Genomic DNA, 12,671 nt, shown 5'->3' with positions numbered 1-12,671 from the left:
CAGTGTAAGATATACCACACATCAGTGTAAGTTGCAAGTGCAAGTGAGTGACGATGAACCAGTGCCTGCTGATGATGACCAACACCAACCCGCTAGAGCCGAGTGAAAAGAATGGCAATCAAACTGAACAGGTAAGCTGGAATAAAATCAGTAGCAGCATTAACTCGTGCTAGTAATTATTATGGTTGTCAATATTAATTCAAAATAACGTTTCTCAGTTTAATTTCGAATTAATATTGACTACCATAAATAAAATAATTTACTAGTTTACTAGTGTAAGCTAATGCTGCTACTGATTTTATTTCACCTTACCTGTTAAGTTTTTTGCTATTTCTTTTTAAAATATTATCTTTATAGATTTATATGTTGTTTGTCTTGATGTTCTTTCATTTGTTTCTTTGCTTTACTAATATGACCCAATATATGTTCAGTGATACTTTAAATATGTTTAAAAAGCATTGATTTCTGTATTGTGTTATATTTTTATACTTGTAACTGATGTTTAAAAAAATCCTAATCTCTACATTATCGAGCCAATGTATTATGATGAGGGCCACTGTGGGCCAGAAAGTCCAGGGCCACTTTTTGGTCCCAGTCCGCCCATGCTCCCATGACAATAATATATCGAATTACCCTATTGATTCCTTCAAATTTTAGTGTCCTAATCACTCGAATGTGTCTCCTGAACCAATATAATGTCAGCATCACTTCTTTTGCAAAATAGAAATAAGGCTTTCCTTTTCACAATATCACGTATACCTCTGCAAAATTACATCATGTCGGCTGCTGCCATGGGACCTCCGTCGTCAAAAGCCAAGTATAATTACGTCACTGCCTGTTCTGCACGTACTCGGTCGTTGGCCACGCCCACTTATCTCAAAACACACGACTCAAAATGGCGACGTTGACAAAGCTGGAGCAGAAGCACTCAAATACCTTTTTAGCAGCTCTTTTGGTCGTTTTACAACTTACATTTATGACATGCTCCTCATTACCCAGGCGTGAGTTTTTCTTCATTATATTTTTATTAAGCTTTTAAATGAAATAATTTGTAGTGTGCAACTTTATAAAAGTCGGACTTGTCTATGTGGCAGCCCTGGAGGTGTAAAGGAACCTGGAGGTGCTAGCCTGATTGTGTACAGTATACTTAATCATGTAATATTATCAAGTCAGCTGTTTTTAAAGTCTAGCCAAAATCCATTTATAATTAAATGCACATTTATATTTGTTATTTTGCTTAATGTGCGACCGTAACGAAAAACAGTTAGCAATGACAAACTAGCAAATAAGTAAACCAGATTTGTACTTCTCACATCGTGGCTAAATCAAGAGTATTAGCGAATGCTTAACTTTGTGAGATAAACAATGTGCCAGTCAGACATGCCTACTCTTTGATGTTTGTGTGATTATGAGCGTCATATTAACTTTCTCTACCAGTTTCTTGTGATCTGACGTGTCTTTTAAAACGTACATTTGAAAAACGAAACGTTTGAAAACGAAACCATTAGGGTGCAGTAATAATACAATATCACTAAGTTTTAGGTATGTAACAAGAAGTCAAAGTCACAGTTGAATAGACAAGTGGCAGCTGTGAAGATTGTCTATAAGGGTAGGTCATTTTTTTATGTGTGATCAACGTCATGATTTCCTTAATATAAAAGACACTTGGAAACAGACTAATGTCTTCTGTGAGAAAATATTGTTAAAATGGTCATTGGCTCTCATATTTGAGATAGTAATTAAGTTGTTTTTTTTTTAGGTTTCCAAAAAAAATCCTTACCCTTTACTTTTAGTCAATGAGTTTGATGATTAGTTATTTATATTAATATTTATTTATTTTGGAATATTATGTGACTGACTTGTACTACATGGGTTTGAAAATTTCAGAGGGTTATTTATCCAAGATTCAGTCAGCTGACATGCTGTCAGCATGATGGAGAAAGTGCAGGTTTGCTATTGCCATGTGAAAAGCAGCATGATTAGGAGAAGCTTGTTAAAAAAAACACAAACAAAACCTGTAGTCTCTCCTGATCTTCTGTACATATAATAATAAAACTGTAAAGTTGATGTGTCTGTACGTTAAAGATATTTGTGAAAAAATAATTAGGGGGATGCAAGAAGAATAATAGAACACATCAGGATGGCTTTTGGATTTTTTGTCTGTCTGTTTGTGCACGCATCACATAAAAACTCCTTAACGAATTTTAATGGGGTTTTCATTGTATTTCACAGAGCTTGATGTAATATACTGTAGGCTTTGTTTCGTTGCAATTAGCCCACGGGACCATTTGACAGAACAGATGCACAGATGGTGCTGTACATTTTTTAATACGCACTTATGAGTGTACGATTGTGCTATATTGTATTTCACTGTAACACGTGAAACCTTTAGTCTATTCCAAAACAAGTTCCTGCTTAGTTAAAGCATGTCTAAAATTAACAGGAAGTTGATATACTTTTTCAAAGCAGTGTCTGTTGGCTTAAGTAAGTTAAAATAGTTATTGTATTTAATAATCCTTTATTATGCCGTCTGTTGAATTTACGTTGGATACACTGACATTAAACAAGATCCTCCAAGAAAATTATACACTATTAGTTATGCCTCTAGTTTATATATGTATAGGCCTGCACAGTTGCGACAACATATTTAATTATGGTGGGCATCCTTGGAGTGTGTCACTGTGTTGGAGTGTTTACTTTCAGTCCCACTTTTGCCGGCACATGGTGGAATATGAGACTTTATCCTCAAAAATCTAAACCCGTCAGAAAAACCTAATAAAATGTATTGTTGAGAATTGTTGGGTGTCTGTGTTTGGGAGTTCCAGCCCTCTTAGCATGTGCGTCTCAGTGGAAGTCTCAACTAAAGATTCTAGAAAGAGGAGATAAAAGCTAAATATAGATAAGTAGCTAAAGGCTATACAATTAAATTTTATTTGTATAGCGTTTTTAACGACTGACATTGTCGCAAAACAGCTTTACACAATTAAAATAATTATTTAAGTCTGTATGAACTGTGAATGTGTATGAATCAAAATGATAAGACTGTTCCTGATGAGCAAGCCAATGACGATGGCGACAGTGGCAAGGAAAAACTCCCTGAGATGGTAATAGGAAGAAACCTGGAGAGGAACCAGACAGGGAATCCATCCTCATTTGGGTGAAAATGCATAGCAGGTATTGATCTGCATAAAACCATGTGAGACTGAAAGTTCAGTATAACAGGAGATGTGTCCAGTTTGACTGTAGGAAATTCCAGTCCCAAACTGTTGAGCGACAGAAGTCACAGGTCCTCAGAACAGCTGTCTGCATCACTCGAGGACAGGACTGTCTTCGTGGAAAAGTGGATCCATCCCCAGTCACCACATGCTTCTCAGGCAGACCACACGGGGCATCCATGCGACAAGATCTCCAACCAGAAGCAGGACTCCAGGACGAGTTAGACAGTTCTAAAGGGCAGAGGAGGTCTGGATCACTGGCACCTCAGGAGCGACATGTATAGCTCGACAGAGAGATAGGTAGAGGAAAAAGGAGAGAGGGAGAGAGAGAGCAGAAGAGATGGAGAGATGGCAGTTAGGTATGGTCACAGTCGAACAATGTATAAGGTAAATGTATATTCAGGGGTGATAGCGTTCCGGCACCGCTGTGGAAAAAAAAAATCATGTTAGCGGATATTGATCAGTCATTTCTCTAGATCTGAGATGCGCAGGTGAGAGAGCAGCTTCGACAGTCAACGACTCAAACAATACACATGCTAGCTGATGAGCCAATCAGAAGTAGGGAAGGGGCGGGCCTTGTGTCTTTGTCAAATAAATTGATACAGGTTAAGGCAATGCTCCATGCTCGAAGGTGTTTTTGGCACCCATACTGTACAATTGTGTGTCTCATACTGGTAAGTCATGGCTATGTTTATGAAGCCAGGGGAAGACATGATATCGATAAAGGCATAAAGAATAATTGGCGCTAGGCTTGGATTGAGGATGTGGGTAGTGGGGCCAGGGGTAGCTCAGTGGTTAAGGCATTGGACTACGGTTCGGAAGATCCCAGGTTCAAACCCCACAACCACCAAGTTGCCACTGTTGGGCCCTTGAGCAAGGCCCTTAACCCTCAACTGCTCAGATGTATAATGAGATAATAATGTAAGTCGCTCTGGATAAGAGCGTCTGCCAAATGCCTAAATGTAAATGTAAATGTAGTGACGGAAAGCCCTTTGGAAACTGGTGTCAAAAGCTCCGGCAACCAGAAGCATGCTATTGCTGTATGAATTTTTAATATCGCAGGCCTCCCGAAGCCATCGAAGATGCGGCTTTTCCCATGATTTGCTACCCGTATACAGATGTGGCCATCACTTGCCGTAAGCAACATTCGGGAATTTAAATAAATGTGTTGTGCTTCACTGAATATCCGCCAGATGGCGCATGGAAGGACTTTATCTAAAAGCCGGACCAAGTACTGTACAACGAAGAACTGTGTATAATTACTTAGCCTAAAACAATATTGTTTTCAATGCTGAAGCAAACATGAATTTTATTTTGTTTTACAACAGATCTGTCATTATGAATGTGTGTATATGTGCTTCATATTATTTTCACAATGATGAAATGAGATGCCCAAATTCGTGCTTTAAAATATATATATTTTTCTTATATAGTTTTTGTAATGTCTTAACAGGGACAAAACAGTGAAAGACATGGCAATGCCTTGGTTTAAATGGTGTTGAAATTAATTTAATTTCCTGATAGTAGGCTATCTGATAGTGTTAACTGCGAATGTCCTGATTCGTGAATATGCCAACATATCTTATTTAAAACGTAAAAAAGTGTCGACATCATACATGAATAACCTATATATATATATTATTATTATTATTATTATTATAGAAAGTAAATATTATTTTATGAACACGAAGTTCTTCTGGCTTTTTATAATAATCATCATATTTGCTGTTTGTGTCCAGCATTTAATAATTATTTCATACATTATTTAACCACGGCTGGAAATAATAGCTGGAATGTAATGTAATTGTGAATTCATGACTGAAATAAAGCTGTTCGTCTTTTGTAAAGCACTTTCACTTTACAAAAGGCAGCGTTTTTATCAAAAGGTTGATAAACGCGTGTTGTACAGTATATACAACGCGACAGCGCGCTCAGTTACTCACTTCTCACCTTTCATGTAGGTCTGCTTGGAGTTATTAATTTGTTTTAAACCCCTCAAAAATGCGTGTGTATACAGCTCAAAACCTCTATCAGTTATTAAAGATAGCATCTATTTAGAAAAAATGCCCCAGTGATTTCGGAGCTTCAGGAAATCTCCCGGCGCTCTGCGCATAACACCGGGCCAACTCATGTCGGAAAGAATTTATAAACGGTTTCTAAACGTGGGCTATTGTTTTTTACTTATAATATTTGTTAATTTAATTTAAATGAGGTTTGGGCTCAGGACTTCGATTCGGCATCGTGATTCTCCTCATTAATTTACTCCATAGTTTTAATCAGCGCTCAGTCGCATGCATAAAGTTTTCCAGAGCGCACTGGCAGAAGTAGACTAATGATTATGAACGCGTCGGGAAAACAGCAAGCAGACTGACTCTGACCATTTAAAAAAACTTTTGCGTTCATTTTCTGACGCGCTCAAGTTCACCAAAAACAATACAGAACAGCGCACCTTATTTGCTTTCAAACATTTACAAAATCACAACCTTTTTTTTCGTTATTGTGAGTTCGCTTAAATAAAAGTTTTATAAAGGCTATGTAGTCTTATATAGTTTTGCACATTAATCTGAGTCCTCATCTGTTACATTTTTGAGGACAATAGATTTTTCAGCCTGTCACGGCATGCGCCCAAATCAATATCGCTCCTCGCTCACTAGTTAGGCGGCCTCCCCTTCAGATATGCGAAGCAGCGGGGCCGCGGAATTAGGCACGGATGGTAATAGTTAAAATATTAACAAGGGGAATGTTTGATGTCATGTGGGCATTATAAGATTTGTACTGAAAACTTCTAACTAAAAAGTGGCAGCTGGCACGCCTAAAAATAGATGCAGGTTAATTTTTTTTATAGTCTAAATTAAAATCCTCCTCTTTAGTGCCTCCTATTCCTATTAATCCTGGGTTGTTGTTCTTTAGTGTGTGTGTGTGTGTGTGCTTTACAATGCCAGACAACATTTAAATGCAAATTATTCACTCTCCCCAAGTGTGAATCAGCTGTTCTCACCTATACATTCAGAGGAACTGTAATGTACCTCTCCACACTTTAAAAACCTCTTAAATCTGAGGCTCTTCTGAAGACTTTCAGTGATTAAGGCCTCTTTTTAAATTTGTGTAAATTTTATCTTCTGGATTCTAGATTCTAAAGTTGACATTGTTACCGTTTTTTTAATCCTTGGAATGGAAGAAAATAATATTTTCCTTATGAAAGCATTAATTGCATTGTTTTCACAAACTATTAATTCCACAGATATGCAAAGGAAAAAATTAGGAAAGGGCAAATACTTTTTCATGGCACTGCACATGTAGTCAGATTGTTCCACTGGGATCCGCGGTAACATAAACAAGCGCTGTTTGTCGGCGGCGCACTTGCGCATCCATATTCGTAGAAAGGAGATGCATTGTATTATGGTTTCAGTCATTTTTTTTATATACATTAAAAAATTTAATGTACATATATTTGCGTACTGACTGGGCTGGCCCACATTGGCGAGCGGCCCACCGGGAAAACTCCCGGTGCTCCAGATGGCCAGTTTGCCACTGCTTCTCTTTACTTTCCTACTGTATGTAGAATCAGCGCTTAACCGCATGCATATAGTTTTGTAAATTTGTTTAACTTGTATTTCATAAGGGTTTTGCCAGCTGTGGTACAACGCAACGGGGGTCATTATTTACTATTAAAGAAAATTATGATGATCTGTCACGGCGTGCACCTGTGATAGGCGTGTGCCCAAATCTACTATCGCTACTCGCTCACTCCGTAGGCTCCCTGAATAGGTGGCAAAGGGACGGAGCCCCTTATTCGTTTCGGCTGGCGATAATTAACGTTAACATGATCTCGGGCTTGCTCCACATTATAAAAGCAAGGTGCGGAGTTTAGTCCGAGGTCAGGGAAGTACGTGATGTGGTGGAGGATAGGCAGTGGCGGTTTTACACTGAATTGCTCCCTGGGCGAGACTCCCTCCCGGCGCCCCTGTCCCCGTCATCGCCACTTCTAACCCCCCTGCGCGATGTGTATAAATCAATGTGTGTGTGAATAATATGAAATTTTATTTGATATAGGTATATATTAACTGCTAGGGTACTTTTACTATGCTAAATTTATGAATTACACTCAAAGTATCAAATCCAACTATGAAGTCTAATTTAATTGTTACCATTAAACATTTTATATCTATGTGTTTATTTTTATGTTTATGTTTTGCTGGCGAAATACATTTTAGGCAGAGACGCCTGCTCGGTCTTGTTAATTTGTTTTAAAACCCCCAATTCTGCGAATTCCCCCAGCTTTTCAAAGTCATCAAACCGGTTTGATGACTTCACACCTGTCGTAAAGGTGAGATGGGGGATTACAGTAACTGTGGGTGCGCTTCACCTCGGAGCGCGATGTCGCGTTGTATTCAAAGAATAGACTAAAACTAAATCATGTTTGCTTCAGCATTGGAAACAATATTGTATTAGGCTAACTTTATTAAAGATTTTACACTTTTGTATTCTTTGTTCACACACGTGGGCATCTTTAAATTTTTAGATATTGATCCTTTCTTGATGCAGCGAATTTTCTGAGCAAATTAATAATAATTTCCATGAATAAAAAGGAGGAAGAAGAAAAGGTTATGCGAAAATAAGAAAAAGCTTTAGAGGTAAATGCTGTGAAATGCTTCAAATGAACAGATTCTGCCTATAACAGGTCAGGGACAGTAAGGCTGGATCCAGCAACGCACCACATCCCACATCATAATACACTGGCTCATTAAAGTGGAGATTAATTTTGAAAACTACTTACTAAAAAAATATAACAATAACAAAATATAATACAAAAACGTAAAACAAAGTTTCAGTGATATTGGGTCATATTTGTAAAACAAAGGAAAGAATAATAAGTCAAACAACATATAAAACTACAATATTTTCAGTGTCCAGTAGCACTAGTCTCACAGAGACCCAGGAGGCTTAAAAACAGTTTGACAGCAAAATGAGACATTTTGTCAGTATTGTGATTTTTTTTAATTTATTTAGGTATTTCAAAAGGGGCAAGACAATACTGCCAAAATGTATTATTTACATGCTGTTAGAAAATATTCTTTGCATTGTCTCTTATTGAGTCACAAGGGTGTTAAAAAGCTATTCATTCAAAGTTATTCATATCAGTGTAGTTAGTATGATTTTGAAAGTGCTTTAACTCCACCTGGCACAGTTTAATCCCAGTGGAACAATCTGACTACACGTGCAGTGGCATAAAAAAAGGAAGGGGCAAATTCTTTTTTTTTTTTTTATGGCACTGCACATGTAGTCAGATTGTTCCACTGGGATTAAACTGTGCCAGGTGGAGTTAAAGCACTTTCAAAATCATACTAACTACACTGATATTGAACTACACTGAAATATTTCTTTGCATATTTGTCACCCTTGTATGGGTGGAATTTCACCTAAACATTTTATGAGGAAAAGACTGATTGGCCTTTTTTTGTGAGTTATTATGAACATTTTGCATTTCAGGGATATCATCTTCATATTCAAATTTTATTTGTCACGTACACAGTCATACACAGTACGATATGCAGTGGAATGCTTTTTCGACTACCAGTGACCTTAAAATAAAAACTTAAACATAAGAATAAATATAAATAAAGGGTAATACGGTAGAAAATAAAGTTAACTGGTAAAATATACTGTACAAGTAAAAATAAAGACATATTGCAGTAAAAGAAATATTGCAGAAAAATGAAATTAACTAGTAAAAGTAAAAATATACTGTGCTACCTAAAATGAAATAAGAATAAAAATATACTGTACAAATAAGAACAAAATATATATAATATGGAAATATGAAAGAAGAAAATAGAAATTTGTCCATAAGTAATGTAAAAAATGGCTGAGGTGTGCAAATATGCATAAAGTGACTGACTTCTTAAAGTGTCTTATTATAAAAGTGATTTGTGCAGTGATAATAATAATGAAACATAATGAAAGTATAAGTATATAGTGCAAAAATTGTGCATGAATGTGTCCATACTGTCCATGAATGCCCACTGTTGGATGTAAAAGAGATGATATTAGTGCTGTATTGTGTTGTGGTGTGCATCTTGATGCATTGTAAGACATACCACTTATCAGTGATGATGAACCAGTGCCTGGAGATGATGACCAACACGTCTCCCCTGATATATTGTACCAGAGCCAAGTAAAAAGAATGGCAATCAAACTAAATAAAATTAGTATCAGCATTAACTCGTGCTAGTAATTATTATGGTAGTCAATATTAATTTAAAATGATTTTTCTCAGCATTATTTCGTATCAATATTGACTACCATAATAATTAAAATAAGTAACTAGTTTACTAGCGTGAGCTACTACTGCTACTGATTTTATTTCAGCTTACCTGTTCAGTTTTATTGCCATTCCTTTTAAAATATTGTCTTTATAGATGTATATGTTGTTTGTCTTGATCTTCTTTTCTTTGTTTTACTAATATGACCCAATATATGTTCAGTGATACTTTAAATAATATGTTTAAATAGCATTGATTTCTGGATTATATTTTTATACTAGTAACTGGTGTTAAAAATTTATCTCCACATTAATGAGCCAATGTATTATGGTGTGGGCTGCTGTGGGCCAGGAAGTCCAGGGCCACTTTTTGGTCCCAGTCCGCTCCTGGCAATAACGAATGGAGAAAGCGCAGTCAAAGCCCGGGGATTCTGCGTTCCCCGGGGGCCAGTCGTGAATAGCTGACACTCAGTGACAGCCAATGAAATTGAAGTATTTTTGCGGCTTTCCACGTGGTGTGGCGTTGCTTAAATAATAGTATAAAATCGTCCAGACCCTGGTTCGAATCCCGCTCTGGGTGAAAATGTAATAAATGTGAATCCTTTGTTTTACACTTTTTGCTTATGATAATCATTAAATTATAGCAACTGTGAGGTGAGTGCTAATGTGTTTCATAGCTTAAGAAAAAAAAAATTCTCAATTGCAAACATGCATTTAGTACTTAAGCATAACACCGGCATTTTGAGCAGTGGCTGGGAATCGAACACGGGTCTTCCGCATGGCAGGCGAATCACCTACCACTGCGTTACAATAATAATAATAATAATAATAATAAATTCGGAGAACTACTACTAATAATAATAATTCTGAATGAAAATGAAGAATAAATACATATCAGTTTGAGCTTGACACGTTTATGAGCTCTGTCGCTTGCTGTCAATGGACGCCCAAGAGACATAACACATTTTCGGCCTCAGTAGACACACAATACTTTAGAATGAAACACGACTGCCCCCTACAGGTAATGGAGGGCATTTTCACAGCTTGCTGCGCGAAGTCGCAGCAAGTCGTGGGATCCCTTTTCCGAAAACGTGCGTTTTTAAAGGTCAGATCTGTATGTGCTTATTCAGTCCTGAAGAGGGGGCACAGGTCTTTTTAAAAAACGCTTATTGGCAGAAAGGAGCACAACACGCACAATTCATTCCATGATGTTTTCTGATGGGTATGCGCTTTTTAGCAGAGAAAATTAATATAAATAAATAAATAAATAATTAGAGCCTCTTAGCTACAAAAAAGCAACAACAAAAAAAACAAGAGTTGCATTGCGGTTACTTTGCTTCAGCACTTAGAGGACAGGAAGGATTTGTTTTAGCTTTGTAGAAAGATGTTCAGAGCTTGTATGGCTGTAACATTTACTTCCAGTGATTATACTAAGACAGGCTAATAATGTCAATCTAGGCACTGAACATATTGAGAAGAAAAGGCTGTGTTTTTTTTGAATATCTAAAAAGAGCCACTTTACAATAATGATAATCAGGGTTATACATAGGCTTATATATTTGGGCCCAGGGGCCAACAAGTTATGTGTTAAAAGTGCGTTGCATACATAGTATTCCCATCCCTACTCACCTCGGGGGCAAGAAAAAAAAGTTCAGGCTCAGGAATTTTTTCCACTATCAGCCCTGTATATTTAGTGCAGAGTGCAAACAGGGACTCCGGCAGGACTAACTATGACAGCATAACTAAAAGGGAGAGCCAGAAGGAACACAGACATGAGGGCTCCCTAAGATGTAAAGCAACCAATCACCTGATTGTCAACAAACCTGAGTGATCAATGAGAGTAGGGAAGACAGCATCTATACATACCAGTTCACCGTAATACTCTACGTCCATGAGTCCCCCCGATCTGCTCCTTTACCTAAGGCAAATCAATTTACAAAAATGCTTGGCTAAATAAATAGGTTTTTACCCTAGACTTAAAGGGGTCATCCAGCCCCATTTTTAAATGTTAATATGATTCTTTAGGGTCCTAATGAAAAGTTTGTAATATACTTAAATTAAAAATTCTCAATGGTTGTGTAAAAAACACTACTTTTACCTGGTAAAAACTAGCTCTGTTCTCAGCAACCTGTTTCAGTACATGCTCCTTTAAATGCTTAAGATCTCTGCTGAGTTCTGTGGGGCGTGTCTTCACAACACACGTGAAGTATAGCCACGGGAGTGTAGTCCGGTGCAGGCAATGCTTTGAACTGCATTACCCACAAAGCATTGCCCACAACGCAGTGCGGGCAATGCTTTGTGGGTAATGCAGTCCAAACTGGAAAACGCTGGAATATAGAGCCTGAGCCAGTTTTCTTAAGTAGTTTTTGGTTTGATTTAAGTACGGAACCTGCACGGAAGTTTGTAATATCGCCTGACAACGCAGAAATTAAAGGAATGGACATGCATCGACCCGTTTGTCATGAATTAACGGGCTGTTACGCTGCCGCGAGCAACAACAACAAAAGCGGAGAAGCTTACTGAGAGAGATACGAATGCGATGTGTTTACTGATGTGTTTACATGACTTCTTAATCTTTGACAGACATCGTTATAAACCATCTAACGTTACAAAGGTAGCATAATATAGTTTTCCGACTACGTACACAGTTTGCAACTAGACAATCACCTTAATGCATTGTTTATTATAAACGGGCGATTAGAGATTATATAGAGACGGATGTACATAGAGAAGACCTACATAACCATGTCCTATGAGAGTGTAAGTGAACTTACACTCTGCATTCATTATTAAAAAAAATATTCATTATTAGATTATTAGAAAAGGCGATCTGCAAAGATTCATAGAAAAAGAAATTACACTCACCCAGCCTGGTGAAGATGAAGCAGGAACACGAAACGTTAGTACAGATCCATTTTTTAGGAGCAGCTTCCTAGCAAGCCTGTTTTATATTGACCCGCATTTATAAAGCAGTCTGGTGAAAAATGATTAGGGCAAACATTAGGTAGATCGGCGGGGACGTTAGCTTCAAAAACAAAATTCAGCCACTGCGTCCTCAGCGACTCAGATGTCGGTAGTAAATGACGACTGCTGTGTTTGGTATAACACCCAACAACTGTACACCACACTCGCTTAGGCGGCATTTTGCTCCAGCGACGAAAAATTTTCTTCTCACTCGGGGCGGGTCTTTGCTA

General features: G+C 37.5%; 1 protein-coding gene across 1 annotated transcript in view; it reads left to right on the top strand.

The window, feature by feature from the left end:
• Nucleotides 1-859: 859 nt before the first annotated feature.
• Nucleotides 860-12,671, top strand: part of c19h5orf15 (chromosome 19 C5orf15 homolog) — a 32,255-nt gene continuing 20,443 nt past the window's right edge. Inside the window, exon 1 of the mRNA XM_053478071.1 lies at nt 860-1,001. Within this exon, the coding sequence (XP_053334046.1) occupies nt 896-1,001 (106 nt within the window). The 5' untranslated portion in view covers nt 860-895. The remainder of the gene's footprint in view (nt 1,002-12,671) is intronic.

This window comes from Clarias gariepinus, chromosome 19 (assembly GCF_024256425.1).
Source record: "Clarias gariepinus isolate MV-2021 ecotype Netherlands chromosome 19, CGAR_prim_01v2, whole genome shotgun sequence".
NCBI lineage: Eukaryota > Metazoa > Chordata > Actinopteri > Siluriformes > Clariidae > Clarias > Clarias gariepinus.
This window is presented reverse-complemented; position numbering and strand designations above follow the sequence as displayed.